At 45.4% G+C, this 20,918-nt stretch overlaps 2 protein-coding genes across 2 annotated transcripts; one reads left to right on the top strand and one right to left on the bottom strand.

Annotated features, from left to right (window-relative positions):
* The first annotated feature begins 1,378 nt into the window (after positions 1 to 1,378).
* Positions 1,379 to 11,399, top strand: ARL6IP5 (ADP ribosylation factor like GTPase 6 interacting protein 5). Its single transcript, XM_048315852.1, has 3 exons — positions 1,379 to 1,602; positions 9,145 to 9,362; positions 9,669 to 11,399. The coding sequence occupies exons 1-3, from the start codon at positions 1,427 to 1,429 to the stop codon at positions 9,839 to 9,841; spliced, it is 567 nt and encodes a 188-aa protein (XP_048171809.1). The 5' UTR covers positions 1,379 to 1,426; the 3' UTR covers positions 9,842 to 11,399.
* Positions 11,400 to 13,242: 1,843 nt separating this feature from the next.
* On the bottom strand, positions 13,243 to 20,106 carry LMOD3 (leiomodin 3). Its single transcript, XM_048315851.1, has 3 exons — positions 19,585 to 20,106; positions 15,940 to 17,343; positions 13,243 to 13,769 (listed from the first exon to the last, which is right to left on the bottom strand). The coding sequence occupies exons 1-3, from the start codon at positions 19,879 to 19,881 to the stop codon at positions 13,743 to 13,745; spliced, it is 1,728 nt and encodes a 575-aa protein (XP_048171808.1). The 5' UTR covers positions 19,882 to 20,106; the 3' UTR covers positions 13,243 to 13,742.
* Positions 20,107 to 20,918: the final 812 nt, after the last annotated feature.

The raw sequence follows: 20,918 nt of genomic DNA, 5'->3' as shown, positions 1-20,918 counted from the left end.
TGTCACTCCAGGCCCTCGTAAATAGTCTTGCTCCATCTTTCTTGCAGCCTCCGTTCAGGTACTGGGAGGCCACAATTAGGTCACCACAGAGCCTCCTCCTCTGCAGGCCAAACCATCCCAATTCTCTCAGCCTTTCCTCGTAGCAGGGCTGCTCCATCCCTTGAATCATCTTCGTGGCCTCCTCTGAACTCAGAACTTCCTGGGACCCATGAAGGCCATCCTCAGGGACAAAGTGTGTGGAGATCATGGTGCCTGAAAGCTTCCAGGAGGGCTGGAACTCAAATGTGATCAGGCTCGAGCTGGTCGCTGCCAGCCACAATGGCTTTTGCTTTATCAGCACTCCCTGGGCAGGGGCTGGACAGGGACTGCACATAAACCAGAACGATCGCAGGCCAGGAAGCAGATGAGCAGCACTAATAGAGATTGTGCTCAAGTAGAGATGTAAATCCTCCATGGACTGAGCTGCGAGAAGCAAGTGCCAGCCTCTTACTGCTATATTACATTTTGAGAGGGATTTTGATGCTTGGCGTGGTAGTGCAGCATACCTGTGATGCTGTGTGATGCACAGACAGCCTGTGCTCGAGCCATGGTGGTTGAAGTGTGACAGCCTGAAAACACAAGTGTTCCAACACGGACTGCTGGGGTCAAAACAACAGCTGCTGGCACCAACCTTTCCCTCCAAAGGCACGGTCACCCTGTTGGCCATTTCATGAGCTCTCTGACCACAGAGTCTGGTTTAGAAAGGAGACATTGGTTAATCTGCGCAAGGTGCAAGGCAGAAATTTCCGCAAATCAAGCACCCCAAGGGGTAAAAAGTTCCATCTCTATAGTAAAATTTACATGAACACGCCTATATAATACATATTCTCCGCCTTCCTAATGCATATTTATTTAGGTGATGTAATCTTAGGTAATACCTGAAACCCAAAGTTCTTTTCTTCATTAGGCAAATTCTTTTATAGAAATTATCAGACGACATCAGTTACGTTTTCAAAAGGTGAGAAAATTCAGCCTGAAGACAGAAAATTCAGCTCGAAGACATCAACCCCACTAGCAGAGCCCCCCTGCCATGGGACACCCCGCAGTGCCTCCTTGGCTGGGGCTGACACTTTTCGTGGTGCCTTCCCCCCTCATCCCTTGCTTCACAGATGATGCCAAGTGGCTTCGCCACGTGAATGCTCAACGTGCATCACCTCTTGCTGAAGGAACAATGAATTTACAGCGATTATTGACAGCAGCCCCTGTCAGCTGCCAGCAGCTGTGCAGCTTCTGCTGCTCGTTCGCTCGCGGGTTCAGCAGCGCAGAGCGGCGGCGCCGGACCAGAGCGGGGCCGGGGCCGGTGTCGGTGCCGCTGCCGCTGTCGGTGCCGGAGCCGCCCCGGGGCGGTGCCCGGCGCTCCCGAGCCTGCGCGGCGGCGGCGGCGGCCATGGAGGTGCAGGTGGCCCCGCTGCGGGCTTGGGACGATTTCTTCCCCGGCTCGGACCGCTTCGCCCTGCCCGACCTCAAGGACATCTCGAAATGGAACAACCGCGTGGTCAGCAACCTGCTCTACTACCAGACCAACTACCTGATGGTGGCCGCCGCGCTCGTCTCCATCGTGGGGTCAGTGCGCGGCCTCGCGGTGCGGCCGGGCAGGGCCGGCGGGCCGGGGCGGGGTGGGGTGGCCCCAATCCCCGGGCGGGGGGCTCTGCGACCCGGCCCGGTGCCACGGGAAAGCTCCCGGCCAGCCCCGGGCAGGATGTGAAAGTACAGGGGCGGGGGAGCTGCCTTTTCCCTTTCTCCTTTCCCCCTTTCCCCCTGTTTCCCCATACCCTCTTTCATTCCCCTTTTTTCTTCCCGTCCCTCCTTAAACCTCTGGTGTCGTTTAAAAATGTAGAGGCCTGGTTTACAGCCTCCCTTGGCGGGGGGACTCGGCAGCAGTCCGGTTTGTGATGTGTTGGTGGGGTCTGACCGGTCTGAGGGCTCCCTGTTATTCCCCTTTTCCGTGCGCTGCCTCTCCAGCCCTGTGCCCAAGGCGGAGGCTGCGGACACCCCGCCTGGCAGAAGGCAGCGATGCTTGCAGTGCAGGATGTCGCTGTTCGCGGAAAACGGAGCCGCATCCCGCACAGCGGGGTCTGTGCTTCCTCCTGAACCTGCCCAGTGGGGCTGCTGAGGCTGAGACACGCTCAGCTTTGAATTTAAAAAAATGCATAGATCAATTCTGCTCTCTCTTACAGTTCTAAAGTAATGTTCAGGGCAAGCCATTCTTATTTCTGAGCTAGCTCATACTGTAAAACTTTGCTATAAAATTAATAAGGTATCCCTTTATTTCGTTTTGGTGGGCAGGATTGAGACCTTCAAGGTAGGACCATCTGCTGGTACAATGTTGTGTCACACCTAGCATTCCTGAAGGGAATTAGGAAGTAACCTTATAATCACCTTCTGAAACAAAGGCTATGTGACTCTTATTTCAGGTACTGCTCTACGATATTTGGCCAGAAAGCTCTTAAGCAAGACATGCAGCAGAAACTGATGATTAAGATTTTAATATGGAAACTGGAATACTCACTCTTCTCAACAAAAAGTGCGCAAATGCTTAAATTGGAGAATTGCCCAGCCACTAGGCCAGAGTGGCTTTGGCTGAAGTACATCTTATCTCTTATGTTGCAGAGGCTTAAAATGATTCCCCTAAATCAATTTTTTTTTTTTTTTTTTTTGGATAAGCATTCTGCATCCTGTTAGGGCTTCTGAAGCTGTTGACCCAGCATCTAAGTTGGTAAAGATTCTGTGGCTCACAAGGAGCTTTGACCTACCTGTGCTCTGTGGAAGGATAGGCTCAGAATCCTGCATTTTCTTCTTGATGCATATGATGGTTTCAGGTTCGGCATAGTGGCACAGGCTTTGTTCTTGTGGATTTTGGTGAGGATATGTTGCAGTGATCTTTACAGACTAGTAGACTGGCAAAATGAGACTTCCATGGTCTTGCTGTTCTTGTGCCACTTCGTTTTAGACTTCAGTTTTCATTACCATTGTTTAGCAGCACGATGCTGTAGCCAGCGCTTGATGAACAGGTAAAGCACAGTGTCCCTGGAAAGCGGGGGGATGCTCTTCTGCCCAACAAGGTGGGGAAAGAATGTACACAATTTTGGTATCTCCAGCTGGAAAACAGGATGGCAGCAGCTTTTACTCACCTTCCTAAATTGCTCCTTTTGAACTCTGATTGCTTTTCTTCAGATCAAGGGGGATTTGTCTCCCACTTATTTCCTACTAATGTGCTGAGGTGGGAGGTAGAGGAAGAAGAGAGCCACAGAAGATGGAAACTAATATCAGAGCTGGAATTACAACATCTTAATATTGAGCGATAATGCTCTGTGTTTAAAACTTATGGATGAACAAGACCTGAAGCAGGATCTTTATCTCAAACATTTTTTTTATTGCATGTCTTAGAGTCTTTGGTATATGATGAACCTGATTCTTCTACCATAGAAGTAAAATTGAATGGGAGAAGAACTCTAAAGGAAATGGGATAATACCTCAATAGAGAAAAAAGTATCCATTTCTTTTAATAAAAATATTTTTCATTTGGCCAAACTGTGGCTTTGGGAGAAAGGTAAAGAAAGTTCTCCTGATAAATTTAAATTGATGACTAAGTTGTCTTGCACTTCATTCTATAATGGGCAGGAACCCTGAGTGATAAATGATGAATCATGGCTTTTTAGGAACTCCAGGGCTGTGTCCAGGCCTAAGGGCAGGATTACTGGAACCACTAATGTAGTGGTCTTCCTGTGATCAAAACTAAACTTAGCCGATGACCAACTCTACCTGCTCTTAAACCATCTAATTATATAGACAGCCTTGAAATGCAAAGATAGTATTTTCAGCTGTTGCAGTACTTGGTAGCTGTGGTTGTGCTGGGCTGATACAGAAATTGTAGCCTAGAGCAGATACTGGAAATACAGTGCTTTTTGCCACAGCTTTAGTTTACTGCCCCACCTACAACAAAGCTGACTTCTGCAGTCTTTTACCTTCTCTCCACAAGGTATGGAATAACCTTACCATGACCATAGCAGAATTGTAATGGTCTTTACTGCATCATGTCCCTGCCTTTCTCCCTCCGTTTGCCTTCTCCCATAGCTACTGTTACCTGTAAATGAAGCTCTGTGCTTTGCAGTAATGCAGATTTTACTTTCAGCGGACAGGACTGGGTATAAAATAATAAATCAGTGAACAAGAAACTGAAACTCCTGATTTAGAGCCACAAATACAGGTAGCAGCCACACTCCCTCTTCCACACTCCCTCCCTGCAAGTTCCTTTAAGAAGGACTCTGGACTTGTCTGCTTTTTCTTTTTTTCCCCCTACAACTCTGTTGCAGTAGATTGCTGACAAAACCAAGATCTTGACAAAATTGTGCCCTTTCTCCCAATTATAGAGGAACTGGACTCACTGTTCTTACCCTGAGCCAGGACCCTGCCATTGTGAGTCCTGTATAACTTTTATTAAAATCAGGGCCTTCAGGGCCTCCCACATCTTGCAACTTCCCTCAAACAGTCAATTTGGTTAATAAGTGAAACTTGTCTGTTCTTCCACCTACTCCAACAAGGCCTCTCTGTCATGCAGTTCAAACTTAACTGCTTTAAATTAATGTAATTTCATCTAGGCTTTTGTTGCCATGTACTTGCTAAAAATTAGCTTCTAAATCTGACAGTTTTTAAAAAGCATGCTGAATTTCAGAGTGCTGCATCAGTGCTCATTCTGTCTTGGAATAATGTTCTCCTTGCAGCCTGAGGTTTGATGTCTCTTTCCTTTGCCACTTCTTTAAAACATCTACTGTCCATCTGTACAACCCCAGCAGTCAACAACTGTGTCATATTTTTTTTCCTTGTTTCTTCCCCAGACCACTACCTTAGCTGATGTCCTTGCAGTGATTCCCTTTGCTGAAACAAAGACTCCAGAGCAGCAAAATGTTAAGTTTCTCTCATGCCTGATGAAAGATTGAACGAGCAAAACACATAATTTTAAAACATGTTGCATAATAACATTTGTGCATAACTTCATAAAGGTCTGGTAGTTCTTCAGGCAGGAATCTGTCTCCTGTTCTCAAAGCCGTGCAAGTGAGCAACAATAGGTACAGAAGCATTGCTAAATCCATGGATGCTGAGGGCTATCCCCTGAGACAATGTGCTATTTATAATTTTATGTGTTACCTGTAGTTAGAGTTGTATACCCTCAGTGAAGCTCAGAGTATGGGGAGGGAGGAGGCAGAACTTCATCTTTCAAGTTATTTAAATTAATGCAAATGAGGAAGGAAGCATTTTAGTGCCCTAACCTGCCCAGTGCTTGGGCAGGGGTGGAGCAAAAGGCCTTTTAAGAGGGAATTTTCATGCTTATTTCAGCCTAACTGAGCTGGTCTAAATAAAAAAATGTTCTCAATGACTGCCAGTCTCAGCGCCTTTGTTCAGACTTGCCTGGTCACATGCGAAAGAAACAGATGTGACAGCAACTGCTGAATAATCACCCCAAGACAGTAATCTAAAATGGAGATGATAGGAGGATGGAGCTATCTTGCTTTTGCTTTTTATGTGGCCTATCCTATTTCTGGGCTCGTGCTGCCGGAGGCTACCTGTCTTGCACAGAGGATGTTCCTCACCAAGCTCTTTTTTCCCTGTGCTACAGCTGTATGTCCTCCCCCTCTCCTGCTGTAAGGCTGTGCACAAGTGTGCAGGTATGAAACAACCTGACAAGAAGAGGTGATGTGATCACTCACTGAAAGCTGAGCTTCTTGTGTTTTCCTGCTCCTATGTGAGAACTCTCACCTGTCTCGTGATGCATGTAGGGCAGAGCCTAGAAATACGAATTTAGTTTAAAAAAAGAAAGTATTTCATCTTCATCTGTTTCTGCTGGCCAGGGGTAGCCGCCAGTACTTCTTCCCAAACACCCTGAGCATGTCTGCTCTCCTGAGGCTGCTTCCACCAATACAGAGTGTCCCGTGCCCCTGCTTGACACAGGACAATGCCGTGCAGGATGTTTCTTTTCATGTATTTGTTTTCCCTGTCTCTACTTTGTATCTAGGCAGATGCTGAAGGAAGCCTGGTATCTGCAGGGCAGCAGGAAACTGAATCTGGGTGATGGCTTTTCCTTGTCACTTTGTCCCAGCTGTACTGGAGGTCACAGCATCCCACCGGGGTTGTACCTTGTCACCACAGAAAACAAAGAAGGTCATCCAGCCAGGGTGCTCTGGGCTGTTAGCACCCCCAAATGCTGTTAGTCTTGCCACGCTGACTGCTTTCAGGGTCAGAGAAGTTAGTGGGTTTTACATCCAACCCTGAAAGAGTTTTTTTTCCCCTAAGTCATCTGAACAGTGTAAACTCAAGTCACCATACCCTTGCCATGCTGATAGTTCTGTGCATTACATTCTTAGGTATTTGAGGTCTCATGAATCCCTGCTAAAGGGAATTATATTTAGAAAGTATCTTGTAACATACATAATGGCCGGTCACTTACCTTTTCTCTGGATCTCTGAAAGATTTCCAGCCTCCTTGCCTGAGCACAAATTTGTCCTCTTGTGTTCTGACCTCTGTATAAATAAGGCCAATATCGGTGTTGGTGGTTCAACAGTAAGGTGACTTCTAGAGCTGTTACACAGCTCTCTTTTTCCCCAGTCTGTGGTGTTCTAAAATTACATATCCCTGTTTTTTCCTTTTTAGTTTTTAGCTATTGTGTTATTGAGAGCAGCGTGCCAAGAGATCTGAGTGAAACTGGATAATGGAGTTCTGCTTTCCTGAAAAATGCCATTGTTGTAAAAGGATTTTCTATATATGAATTTCTAGGATAATCTTAGTGCTGTAAATTACGCTGTGGGCGAGTCAAGCAATAAAGGGTGCAAGCCAGCACTGTAATCACCAGTAGTGAAGTCTATGGACACATGGCTGATAATTTGAATACTGGTTTTCAGTGGCAACTGCAATCCCCATCTGTGTTCATGTGGCTCTGAATGCCTTCACTTGATACTTCTGTTCACTGTTCCCTTGTACACACTGGAATGCAGCCCACTTCAGAAAACATGTAATTCAAATCACTTTCCTCACAAAAGAGGGATCTTCTGAATGCATTCTCCCCTCACCCCACTTCATATCCCTTTCAGCCAGTCAGTTATACAGAACCTGTGCAATACCAGAAAGAAATGTAGAGCAGAGAAGTCTTTGGTCTCTTCCTTATAAGTAAGGAGGCATGGTTCTTCACCACCGGTTTCTGAAGTTGTAATAGGAGTAGCGGGAAACGTAGGGATGATACGGCTTTGAGAGTATTTTCCAGGCACATGGAAAATGTAGAGTGGAGCTCTGCCTAGATCTTTGTTACTTCCAGGATTATCTTGTCCCTGTATTTTTAGCAACAAAAAATAGATTGCTGTGAGTTGTGTAAGTCTGGCCATTTCAGCTCCAAGACAGCTGAGGTGTGGAGGTGAATTCTACTTTAAGAATCTCATATGTCCAGTAGTACGTATATAACCCAGGCACCAGTGTGGTCCAGTCATGAGTCACCCTCCTCCTGCTGCAAAGGAGCAAGACAAAACTGATTTCTTTCCAGAGCAATGCCGTTCAGTTTTTCCAGCCTGGAAACTTTAGATTGACAATTCAGAGCTAAATATAATCTGGCTAGCTACAGGGAGTGACTCAAATGCAACAAGCAAGTCTGACCTGTTACCACTTCCAAAAAGCCTGATTGGCTTTTCAGCATGAGTAGCAGAAGCAGGTGGGGAACTACTCTGAATTTTAATCTTTTTATGTCCAGTTGTCCCATCTCCTCTTGGCACAACTGAGTTGAAGAATCAAGAGCCAGTCCTTGCTCTGAAATAATTCTTGGGGGTTCTTCCTGCTCCAGGAAAATGCTCCCTAGCACTGCAGGTAGAGCATTGGCAGTACCAGTCCTGCAGCAGATCTCTTCTGCCTGGGCCGGATATGAAGCACAGACCACAAACCATAACATCCTCCTTGGCAGTGGGGAGGAGTGGTGAATCACTGGGCCTGGTAGCTTTGGAGCAGCAGGATGAGCTGCAAAGTCTGCAAGAGTAAACCTTGAGCATGTCTGGCTTTATCAGGGTGGTGTCATGCTGCTGCCATAGTTGTAATAGCCCAGAGGCCTCATCTGCTGTGTAATCACATCAGTGCATGTATAAGCCAGAAAATTGGAATGCTCATGAATTCACATAACTTAATACTATGTAAGTGAAATACCATAGATCCTGAACTCTGTGTGAGTACAGAAACAAGCTCAGCAAAGTCATTGCTGAGAGCTTGATTCTGAACAAGCTCTAAATACTTGGGAAAGTGGTTTGAGCAGATGACACTCTTGCCTTCTTCCAAAAAAGGGAGTTGCTGTTTATAGTCCAAAGCTGATCCATTCAATGGCTTGGTTTGCTTGGAAACTCTGATAACAGTAACAGAACACAAACCTCAGCAGTGACTCTTGCCAGGCCTGGCTCTTCTTCCTGTAAGGCCTTTATCCCATACTCCAGGTCCTTCTGACTCTCAGGCATCCTTGCTTGGGACTGGGCTTCCATCTGTTGTGCTGACAGTGGCAGGCTCCTTCTGCAGGTTCATACAGTTCTTTTGTTTGAATGTAAACCAATGAGAAGGTTTATTCAGAAATGAGAAATAGTGAACTTACTTCCTTTACTCGGTGTTCTACCTTTCCCATTTTGCAAACCCAGACAAGATACCATGAAGAGCTAGTTCATCTGAAGGCCTAGGCTGAGCCTGGTTTTGGTCATGTGAAGGGAGAAGATCAGTCAATGTTGTCTCCATCTTCTGTCTGGATATGCTAACTCTGGGTGTGATATCAAAAGAGTTGACTGCAGAGGTAGGAGGGGCCCTGGTAGGAAGTGCTTCTTTGATGACTTGCTGCAGAAACTCAGCATCCTAAGCTAAGCTCAGGAAGAGAACATAAAGACAAAGATTATCCAAATTCAGTGCTAAGGGTTCCTTGTTCAGTTGTACTTTTTACTTTAGCTCCTGTTAAAGACCTTGGTGAGGGACAGCAGAAACTGCCTTTTCAATGCCTTACCTTCCTAGTAACACTACCACTGAGCTGGCTGATCCTATATGGACACAAGTCAGGAAGGTTGTAAAATTGAACTCTTTTTTGTTGTTGTTTCCTGTTTTTTCCAGGTTTCTGAGTCCCCTGAACATGCTCATTGGTGGCACTGTGGTGGTGCTGGTGTTCCTGGGGTTTGTGTGGATGTCACACAACAAGGATATACTCCGCAAGATGAAGAAGCAGTACCCAACCACGTTTGTCGTGGCCATCATGCTGTCTAGCTACTTCTTGATCTCCTACCTGGGAGATGTCATGGTGTTCATGTTCGGGATCACACTTCCTCTCCTCTGTAAGTGTTTGTTCTCTTCTCTGTGAGCTAGAGGTGTGTGACTTGAGCTTTCTCAAACAAGTCTGCAGAGTGTAAGTCAGCTGTTAACTTTTCTATCTCTGCTTAGATGGTCCCCAAACAGAATTGGGAGGGGACACAAAGCTGCACAAGCCATCTTTAGTGTTATTATTAAATGGGTACCTGTGGTACTTAAGCAGCCATTGATACGTCATCATCTTCTGAAGGTGCTGGGATGTGTCTTAAGTGCTGCAAGAACCATGCATTCCTTGGGCAGTAGCAACTAATGAGTGTGTTTCTGTCATGCAGTGATGTTTGTCCACGCTTCCCTGAGGCTCCGGAACATACAGAACAAGCTGCAGAACAAGATGGAGGGGATAGGTTTGAAGAAGACCCCGATGGGCTTCATACTGGATGCTCTAGAACAGCAAGAGGATAGTATCAACAAACTGGCTGACTACATATCTAAAGTGAAGGAGTAAGCAGCTGCAATGTGGCATTTCTGCCTGTTGCAGGAGTGTAGTTGCTATTTACTATTGTTCAAGCTTGCTTTCAGTTTATGTACAAAACAGGAAATGCATGTAGTACAGGTTAATAGTTGCAGGATACAGGTATTCCAAGGTCTTCAGGGCTCCTCTAAGAACATAAGAACAGCAACTCTTTTTCTATTGTATAGCAAAATGTTTTGGTGTTTACACAAATTCATACTAACTTAACCATGTTTGCTTGTCTCTTCTGCTGGGGGTAGAGGAGGAAGAGGTGGAAACCTATGGAATGCAGTCTCTCAAACTGTCTTGTAGCAAATTGGTCTATTAAAGCAACATCCCTTTCATCTCAGTTCTAAAGTATTGCAGTTTAGCCAGGTTATGCTGGGTGGCACCTTCAGCCTGGTGATGCTCAGATGAGCTGAAGTGTATCAAAAGCAGGTATCTCTTGCATCCTCCAAATCCCTCCCTTGAGTGCTCTGTATTAGTTACCAGCTTAACTGGCACATGGTAAAACAGTGCAGTGCTTGTATGCAGTCTGGGTTCCCGTCCTCACCTCACAGCCGTCCTTTAGCAGCCATGGGCCAGTCCAAGTAGCTGTAAGCATGAAGAGTATCCATGGCACTGCCTGCCCGTCCCAGTAACATTTATCTTCAGGCTCTCCGAAATCCTCATCTGTAGAACTGCTCCCTTCTGCAGGAGAGCCAAACTTCCTTGTGTACCAGCTAAACTCTGGCCAAGCGTGGGAGAAAAATAGATAGGTTGGATGAGCCGGGTTTCTACTCCGCTGATGTTTTTAAATACTGCTACTTTAGGACTTACCTGCTTTAGTCTGCACAGGCTGTTTGTAGATGGAGGTGTATGTGTGTTCTTGAGTGTGGGTCATCTTTTTCTTTCTTCTCACCCAGAATGCAAAGATACAGGTCAAACATGCATCTGTTGACTCTGTACTTCCAACACTCATCAAGGAATAAACTGGATTTCAGGTTTACAAGTAAAAGCAATAAATGTCAAGATACAATTTTTGAAAACCCATTCCAAATTCATGAAGATATTTGCCTGTTAAAACTCCTGATGTTGAAAGCAGTGTGGGGGATTCTTTTATATATACACAACTTAACTGCCAGCTCTGATGGAATCATCTTGATAACAGGAGCTTACCAACAACAGGGAGGAAAGTTGTCCAGGTGAGACTCCATTTCAAATATTCTTGCATTTCTCTTTTTTAACCAAGTAATTAATTTAACAAAAAAGCAAAGATCCTTGAAGTTGAAGCTTTTATGTAACTTGCCATGCTGTTTTCATAGTAAACTGTGTAGAAATCTGAACATGTCATTCCATTTAAGTGTTAACGTGATCAGTATTTATCAAAAATGTCTGTATATTCCAGCTGAAGAGTCAATGGCCTGTTCCTCACTTGTAGCGCATGGTCTTTGTTTTTTGAAAACTGTTTCCACACCTAAAGAACATAGTAGCCTATGACTTCATCATTACAGTAGCATTTTAAAAACTGCACAGTTATGAAGAAAAATAAATTCTAATGGTTGGAAACTTGCGCTTGTGTCTGTGGTTGGGGTAGTGGGACATCCGCTGTCACCCTGCGGCTCGTGCCACAAGCCCGTGCTGGGGATTAAGCTGCTGGCTCTGACTGCTCTGTGTCTGTGTCAGCTTTGTTGAGGCCCAAGGGACCTCTGAGCTGAAATGTTACAGCCTTGCTCTTGCATCCTTAAAATGGCTGCTCTACAGAGGTGGAATACTTACGGTATTTGTTCATGCAGTTTTGGTCTCTTATATAACTCAGCTCTACTTAACTGGGATTTCACATGTCTGTTAATTACCTGAGAGGGATTTCTGCTTGTAGGATTACTGGGAGCTGTGCCTTGAGCAGTACTAGGAAGCCAGCTCTGCTGCAGTCAAACTAATGGTGTGATCTCTGTGTCTGCCTCCCTCCTCCTGTGATCACTGAGAGGCTGCTCGGTGGGAGAACATGGATCAGAGCAGGGATTCACAGGTCCTGCTCTATCCACCCTAGAAATTCATGTTTGGCAGCTTCTGGGTGTAGCAGTAATTGGTGCCTGGCAGCTTGAATTGGAGATTGTAAAGCACTATATTATATATTCTTTTGTGCTTTCCCTGTCCCAACTGCTGCAGTCTGAGCTGCACCAGCCTGGCCTTGAAGCCAGTCTGGAGAGTAGCGTGCTCCAAGAGCTTTCCTGGGGAGTTACTTGGTGCATTTGTCCCTTGCTGCTGCGCTCCGTGCAAGGGCTTGGTTGCAAGTACCAAGCTTCTTCCTTTCCTACTACTCTCCTTTACAAAAAGAGGCCTGCAATGAAAATTGCTTCTGTTTTTTATGTCACTTCCTTCTTACATGATACTTTAAAGCTACTTGCTCTCTCCTGGGCAATACAGAAACCAGCTTTCCTGAGTTTGGGGCATTACATTTGCAAACAGAAGCAGAGCTGAGGAGCAGCTTTACAAGTTTGGAAGGTGGATATTGGAAAGAGACCAGGTGACAGGTACCAAAAGGACAAGAACAAATGAAAATTTGAACAAGTGATAGTAGAGACTACCTTAGATTCAAGAGATCCTGGACATTGCTGGTACTACAGGACTATTGAAATAAACATGGGAAGGGGGAGCAGGGTGGGATTGGGATTTAGCTGCCAAGGGAAGGTTGCTAAGAGTTACCACTCAGAGATTAACTCACCTGAAGGAAATCCTGCCAGGAGCTACAAAGCTGTGCCTTTGGATCAAGTAGCTACAGGAAGGCAGGGGAGCTGCATTTTAGCACAGGGAAAGCCTTTCTTCTTTCCCTATGCCTTATAGCTTTAAAAAACAAAGAAAAAAAACCCCAGAACAATTGGTCTCTTGTGTATGTTTTTCACAAGAGTGTGACTTACCTGTAGCTGCTTTACAAGAAGGACAGCAGAAGAATTTAATGTGATTATACAGAGGGAGGAGAAAAAAATTCACAAAAATATTAAGGAAAAACTAAGTTGTATATATACAGGTTTTACCCTTTCAAATTCAGCCCTGCCAGGATGTGACATGCTATTCACACATCATACTAGGAGGAATTAGGAGTTTCTTAAACCCCTGGACAAAAGGTAAGACTCATCCTCCTGCCACAAGAACAGTGTGGAGAGAGACCTAAAATGGCATTTCAGTGCTCTCCAAGGTGGCTGCAATTAAGGATTACAGTAAGACAGAGGTGAATCAGGGGGAATGAACATCACAGCTCTCAAAGCAGTGCATGGCATCATCTTTTATATGCTGATCAGGTACAATACCCACTAGACATTGTTCTGAAATGGAGGGAGCTTGAAATGTGTTTGTTGTACCAGAGCAGTCATTCTGTCTGTGAGCGCTTTGTTAGCGATGGAAGTGCTGCACACATCTTACAGAGAGAGCTTTATTTCATTTCTGTTTCCTTAGCCTAAAAAATGAAGCCGTATACATGGAAACCAAATACATTTCTCATGGACAAGAGAGTAATAAAGTAGCATATGTGTGAAAAGAAAGATAAGATAAGGCACAGTGTGTTCCTGCAGAATCTGGCAGCAGAAGGACAACGTGGAAGCAAAATAGTTCGCTGACAAGCTAGAAAGACAAGGTTATTGATGCCTCTGAGAAAATACTCCCACAACACACTGAAGCCTCAAATCCACTTGGCAGACAGATGGCAGCAGGATTGTTTGATACCTGATGGAAATGCTTAGCACTGACTTTTCCCATGCCAGCTGTTTTCACCACACTTAACAAGTGTGTATCGCAGACTTTGTTCCCACAGAGTTGAATATACCACCTGGGTTCTGCAGAAAACATCTGCTGGAACAGTTGTAAGCAAAACTTGAATAGTCCTTATTCCAAGTTGTTTTCTTCAGGTCAGTCTGGTCTCTCACTCCAGCTGCTTTGGCAACGGCACCTGGGCAAGGACATGTAGTACTAGGAGGAGGAAATTTCTTAGTCTTATTTACCAAGCCAGTTTAGTCTAATACAAACCCTCAGAAACTAAAAATATAACAGCTGGGAACTCCAAAGAGCTCTGGTTGGGAGCTCTCTTTTGTTTGTAATGCCCCACTCAATGTTTGCAACGCTTAAGGTCCAGGAAATCAATTTGAAGGCATTTAGTCCCACCACGGAGAGAACAAACACCGTGGCTCAGCCAAGCAGTAAAGCTCCATTTTAAAAATGAAGCTGAGGGAATTGAGGCAAATAAGGAGTTACCAATATCACGCAGGGCGGCGAGAATAACACCCTAATGCCCAAATCCAAGCCAAGTGGTCTGATAACACATGCCAAAAAAGAACCAACCCAAAAAATCCCCAAACAACCCACCAAAACATACCTCCCCAAGCCCCCAACACACTTGTCCATCATTTCATTTTTCCATGGGCTGTGATAGCAGTTGTTACCTGGCACACTTAGGATGCACCATGAATTGATCCCTCTGCCTCTAACCCCACAGCTCGCATGGATAAAATCCTCGCGATCGCTTTGGGGGGAGTGGCTGGGGTTCAGTGTCACTTCTGGCACCCGGCAGCACGCGGGTTTCTCAATCATTGCCATGCAAAAGAAGGGCTGTGCCTGGCAGAGAACAGGTGCCATTGTCCTCCACCTTCCTGAGAGCTGGGAAGGCAGCAGGTCTACGGCAGTGAAGGACCAACCTGCTGTCACCAGCACAGTTTGTGAGCTTTCCACAAGCAGGTCTTGTTGTCTGGGATGTGGAACTGAAGTCCAAACCCTAGACTGGCCTAGAAAGGCCAGAAATGCCCTGAGGAGAGACCCTGGCTGCAGCCAAGTTGGACTGGCCAGCAGAAACTCAGAACCCCAAAACTTGCCTAGGGGACAGAATGTTCAGGGAAATCCTGGACCAGGATCCGAGGTCACTGCAGGACCTGCCCATGACAAAATATCAGGACAAACTACTCTCTGGAATTACTGAGGAAATAATTATTTCTTTGTAGGTATAAATGAAAGCAAAATTAGGACCACTATATTAAAATGTCAAAATTGAAAGAAAAAATAATGACGAAATACTACTTGACCATTTTTAATCACAGGGGATTTTCTGTCCTCTTCCTCAAGCCTTGGCAGCACAAACAGGCATCAAGCTACAAATACATCAGCCAGTTTTTAGGATGTCTTGAATTATGGTACAACGCAAGAGAATATAACAGGCCAGGAGAGCAAGAGGTTAAATATGGTGGCCAGCATTTTGAGAAGAGGTCTGTGAATTTGGTACCCAAGTAAGAGCAACCTCAAGAGGCAGTTTTCAGTTTTGGACTTGCATTCTCTAAGTCAGGATGATGTTGAGCTCATTTGAATTGACCACTGAGCCAATTTTCAGTGGCAAAGATTTACTTGAAAACAAATATAAAATCCCCCACAGTACCACTACTTTCTTCCCATAACCTTGCTCCATCCTCTCTGCTGGTGGATCTAATTTCTTTTTTTTCCTGTTAGCACTAGAATTTTGCAATTGGTCTAAATAAGGACAGGAAAAGAATGAGCAGCAAAGGATCACTAAAAGAATACGGTCCTTGTTACTGGGTGAGGCAGGCAGGAGCAGGGCTGCAGATTTTGAGTCCAGGCTGGACTTCAGTGTGGGCCAAGTGACAATCCTCTCTTGTGTAAAGTGAGGGCTAAGGAAAAATGCAGCTATTGAAGAGAGAAACATGGGGCTCATGGGGGACTAATGTGAAAAAAAATACCTGTTGTACTCCTGAAACAACCATCTCATAATAGCATGTGCCTGTCATAACTAATACACTATTACAAGTATCATAACATTGATTTTCTGTGGGTTTGTTCACACCCTGAGTGAATTTCCTTTCTTTTGCCTTGTGGATGCAGACAGGGATGCACAAGGCTGCAGCCTTGGTGCTTGCTGAGAGTTCCCTGTGCAAGCCATACCTCAGTGCTGCTGGAAAACAACCACCTGCATCCCAGGAGTGGCAGCCTGACACAAGAGTGATGGTGCCATGTGCAGGTGCATTTGCCAGCCCCACCAATGCCCGGCATTCCCAACCAGAGCTCAGAGCACAGCAGATGGATGCCATTCCCTCCCCTCACTGCCACCACTCCGCGCTTACCGGCTTGAGGTACGCGACATTGCTCTGACGGATGTCATTGAGGAGCTGATCTCTCGGGGTTATTTCCACCAGGGGAGGTGGTCTTCTCCTGGGAATTGGTTTAAGCGTTTTGATGACATCTTTGAGGTTGGTTTTCTCAGCGGGCTCCACATGCTCCGGCATGCGGGGTTTGCGCTGAATCTTCTTCAGCTTGATCACTTTGAAGCTGATGGGTTTCTCTCTGCACGGCTGCTCAGGTGCTGGCGGCCTCATGTTCTCCTGCGTTTTGCTCAGTGACACAGCAGCAGGGATGGGTGGTTTGGGGGCTTGTGGGGGCTCCTGCATCCTCAGCTGGGGCAGCGGTCCCCCCAGCATTTCCCACATCCCGGGAGGCAACCCAAGTCCGTTTTCCAGCATCGCTATCAACTCTTTCTGCTCTTTCATTTGCTGCTGCCTTTGCCCCTCTTGCCTCTTTTGCCTCTGCTTGTCCAGGTTCCTGCTGAGCAGGTTGGTCACCACCATCCTGGGCCCCGGCAGTTCGAAGTGATAGCCCATTTTAAGGAGGGTGGTGTTGGCTTTCAGCAGCCTGGCAATCTCCATCTCTGCCTGGTGGCCCAGCAGGCCCCTCTGGTTGTGGAAGCGGAGCTCTGTCAGTGTCTCGTTGTACTGCAGGCAGCGCATGATGGCAACAATCCCTTTGCCAGAGATGAAGTTGGAATCGATGTTCAAGGTGGTGATGTTCCTATTCTCCCTCAGCATGTTGGCCAGGGCAAACGCCACACTGTCATCAGCTCCTACATTGGCCAAGCTGAAAGTTTTTATGTTCTTATTCTTTTTCATAGCATTGACAAAATCTATCAGCATTTCTTTGGGGATGTTTTCTATGTTGTTCAGGTTGAGCTCTTTCATGTCAGGGTTGTTTTTTCGGACTTTGTCCAAACTGTCTTCTAAATTGGTTTGATTTCCTGAAGGCCTGGCACTTAGCTTCATGAAGCTGGTATCCAGCGCTAACTTTTGGGGGATGTTCAATTTTGATATGTTCAATTTTGATATTTTCTTTTCATTTTCCTTAGGCTTTTCTTTGATTTCTCCTGGTTCTGTACTGGGCTTCTGATTTATCTGGTTGCTGTGACTGTTCTCATTGGTGTAATTCTCCTTTGTTTGCAGTTCAGTCTCACTTTCTTCCTCCTCCTCCTCCTCCTCTTCATCATCTTCCTCTTCCTCCTCCGCTTCTTCTTTCTCATACTCCTCCACCACTCTCTCCTTATCACTCCCATCTTTCTTTGCCTCCCCAGATTGTGTTCTTGAGTCAGACACATGCTCATTTTGGTAATGTCTCTCTTTTCCCTCTGTTCCTGGCATCCTCGCACCAGCCACCTTGCCACTGCTGCCAGCCTCTCCTTCCATCTCCTCCGCAGCACTTCTCTGAGGAAGACAAAACCTCACAGCTGAAATAGCTGCAAAACATCTTTGTTACAATAACTTTCTGCTCAAATAAACACGTAGCAGCTGGATTTAGATCCTTCTATGCCCATACAATAGAGAATAATCCTTAAAAGTGTCATTGCTGTAAGCTCAGGCTGCAGCAGCTTGCTTGGGAACACAGGAACAATTTGTTCCTAAAGAGGCTGCAAACCAGTTTCTCATCTTTGCCTATAAAATTAAGTCCTGACAATTAAATCTTGAATATATTTAATGATATGTTAAGATGGTCTTTGAACCCCTGTGGGGGTTAAGAGTCTCTGATCCAAAGTCTCTTTCTGGATTTAGTGTAATCTTTATAATTTCTTTGACAAGAGAGAAAGTTTCCTTCATATGCCTCAAAGCAAAGTGAACCACTGATGGTTTGCTCAGCCCAAGGAGGAGTGGAGAGGGCACATTGTGGCCACTGTAGAATCATCCAGCACAAGGGACAACAAGGCTGCCTGCTCTGGCACCTAAGTGCATCACACCTAAGGCAGCACCTCACTGAAGATAAAATATTTGCTCAGTTTGGAGTCCAGAGGTAAGAAACCAGCCCCTGCACAAAGCAGTTGCAGGACAGTGAGGCTTCTACCATCCAAATAAATTAGCTGCAAACATCTACCAATTCCAGAGACACTCCTAGCTGAGATTTTTCTTTGTCAAGCATCTTTTTGCAAGTGGTTCCTCCATCACAGAGAAATGCTAATAAAGCACTAATAAAATCGAGCTCTTTCCCTGAGATTTGCACTACTTCAAGCAGGACAGTGTCATGGCTTGTGGCACACCCAAAGTCAGACAAAATGGTCCCAGTCACTTCTGCTGCCCTTTGCTGTGGCGGTTAATGGGTTTGGTATGGGGATTGCTCGACCAGCTGTGAATGCAGCAGCCAGCTCCACACCCAGATTTCAGATTTAACCTCAGAATTGTTTAAAGAATTGTTTCTTTGAGCCTAAAAGTGTTGCAAAAGGAGAAAAGCCCCACAGATTTCCCCTGGTCTCCAAAGGCAGCCCATGAAACCTGCCCTGGGAAGTCTGTGATGTACCACATTGGTGTGCACTAGCAAACCACTGGTATTTAAAACAAAAATAAAATAAATCAGTTACCTCGAGTTCACTTAGGTTCAAGTATGGATGTGTTTCATCTGGCCAAGTTTCAATTCTATTAACCTATTTTTAAGTGTAGCCCTCATCCTGAAAGATGTCTAAGTATGACCTTAACTTTATTTCAAAGTCATGGGGATAGTCAAAAAAATTTAAGCACTGTATTGAGTAGGGTTGAACTAGTTCACAGAGTCTGCATGCTTGGTTGTTAGTGAATGTTTTGATGCCATGATGATTTTTGTCTTTTCTTTTATACCTCTTTTACACTTTTTTACAACTTCTGTATTCTTAGTGCTTTTTCCCTACATTCTTGGACTTGTTTGTCAAGCTAGGAGACTCAACATTTTAGAAGTTCGTAGCTGGGGATCAGCCCCAGACCCCAAGGTCCTCTCCAGAACACATTCTGTAAACTAAGATAGAACCATCCAGGGGAAGGTTCCCTGGGGAGAGGGGCTCACTCGAGCCTCTCATTGGGGAATCTTTGATAGATGTGCTAATTAGTAACACCTAGAATGTTATACCAGATCTATCGTGTGTGTGCACTGAGGTGTGCATTTTATCATTAAAATAAATACAAAGGTAAAATCTCTTTTTCCCCTTCTAACCATGTTTGACTCTTGATTTTAAGACCAGGAAAAGGCATCAGTTTCCCCCTGTTAAAATACAGTGGTTTGGGATTTTTCTCCAGTATGTCATTAAATTCTGTCAATTAATTTAATTTAATATGTATGATTAATATAGTCTTCAATGGAAAAGCAACATGGTGTTCTTCCATATGCAAAGTCAAACAAATTAGAGTTACATCCTCCAAAACTGATCTTGTCACAATTTCTCAGTGATTTGCTTTACTCAAATCAGAATTAGGATTTTCTTCTATTAAAAACCTTAAGTAAATATTTGGGAAAAGCAATTAAAAAATTACTAACCCCGAGATCAGTCCAAGCTGGATTCTATCACTGATGAGGCTTTTAGGATTAATCTAAATTTTTTTGTACTCTACCTTACGTAAGGGACAGAAGCAGAGGAAGGTTAAGGTATTAAAGCTGTACACCAGATCCCACTGCTGATGCATAATAAATATTTGTGATTTTTTGCTTGTTACCTCAGAGGGCAAGAGGGTGACGGGAACTCTCTCATCCTCCAGCATGCGTCTGGATGCCTTCTGCCAGTACAGGTAGTCAACCAGGGACCTGTGGTCGAAGTTCCCTGTGGGGGGTTTCTCCGTCTGATCCCTCTGTATCATCCCAATTGGAACTTCAGGGTCTGGGGCCATGACTTCCATCTCACTCTGCAGCTCCTTTAGCTCCTCAGGGGACAGGTTTGCCAGGATTTCATCTTCATCGATGTCCTCAGGACACACGTCTTCATCGGAGTTTTGGCCGAGTTCAGACATGTTCATTCTTGCCTCCTTCCTCTAATACTTTTTGAACCTAAAGAGAAAGATAAATTTAAAAGGATTTTCTTCTCTTTCCCCCTCACTAGCAGTAGTTGATCCAGTTAAATCGACAAGTTCATGTTTTGGTCATGAGCTGTGGCAGCTCCCAGGCTCAGTGCGGGAGACAGCCCATGCAGCTAAGTCTATATTAAGCTGCACTTGGCTGGATAAGGAGAATTTATGGCAATGCTCCATTTTCAGCAACCTGTCAGCTGTGCAAACCCTTCTGACATTTCAGTGCAGCTGGTGTGTCCCCCACTGAGGGAGGCAGGAGACGGACATGTTCCAGAGGATTCCCAGGACACTGCACCACTTAGGGCTTCTCCCCATGCTGGAATGGCTGGAGGAGGAGGATGGAGGGACATTAGTGGTACCTGTGAGATGTGCAGGTGAAATCCTGCCTCTGGGAAGAATCAGAAAGGTCTCCATATCCGCAACATATCCAATCTATCTCCAAAGGGCTGAAGACCACAGGCCCTGCACTGCCTTTGGCCAGGTCTAAGCCCTGACTGACCATCACAGGTGGTTTTGGTGTGACTGCAGCCCCCTCAGTTGGTGACCTCTCCTAGGCCTCACATCCTGGTTAGAGGAAAGTCCTCCAAGGTGGAAAAAGGCAGGTAGAGTTGGTACAACAAGCACCTTGTGCCTGGGGACAGGTCCATACAAGGATGGGCACCAGCCCTTTGAACCAGCCTGAGTGCTCCCAGGGGAAGCATTTCCCATAGCACATCCCTGCTCCCATCCAGGGCAATGCCAACGCCTGCTTCTTGACTGGCCTGTCCCTATCATGAACATCATTTGCACTCTCAACACATCTTGGGTGACAGTTCATCTCAGGTTCATCCTTCTCCTACTTCTTACCATTGTTTTTCCAGAATTATTAAGACTACAAAGGTTTACTTTGTTATATTTGTAGACCTGATGTAACTCCCCAAACTCCTTTTTTCATTAGGTGTCCATTCCACCTAAGTCCATCCTTCTCTCTTCAGAATATTTTATAG

Source organism: Corvus hawaiiensis, chromosome 11, assembly GCF_020740725.1.
Source record: "Corvus hawaiiensis isolate bCorHaw1 chromosome 11, bCorHaw1.pri.cur, whole genome shotgun sequence".
Taxonomy (NCBI): Eukaryota; Metazoa; Chordata; class Aves; order Passeriformes; family Corvidae; genus Corvus; species Corvus hawaiiensis.
This window is presented reverse-complemented; position numbering and strand designations above follow the sequence as displayed.

Bases quoted from the DNA above. Each gene is read 5' to 3' on its own strand.
- ARL6IP5 (XM_048315852.1), top strand. From the start codon at position 1,427: ATGGAGGTGCAGGTGGCCCCGCTGCGGGCTTGGGACGATTTCTTCCCC. The intron at 1,603-9,144 runs GTCAGTGCGCGG...TGTTTTTTCCAG, and splicing joins GCGCTCGTCTCCATCGTGGG to GTTTCTGAGTCCCCTGAACA. The intron at 9,363-9,668 runs GTAAGTGTTTGT...TCTGTCATGCAG, and splicing joins GATCACACTTCCTCTCCTCT to TGATGTTTGTCCACGCTTCC.
- LMOD3 (XM_048315851.1), bottom strand. From the start codon at position 19,881: ATGAACATGTCTGAACTCGGCCAAAACTCCGATGAAGACGTGTGTCCT. The intron at 17,344-19,584 runs GTAACAAGCAAA...TGTCTTCCTCAG, and splicing joins TCACCCTCTTGCCCTCTGAG to AGAAGTGCTGCGGAGGAGAT. The intron at 13,770-15,939 runs GTAAGCGCGGAG...GTCCTTGCCCAG, and splicing joins ATGTCGCGTACCTCAAGCCG to GTGCCGTTGCCAAAGCAGCT.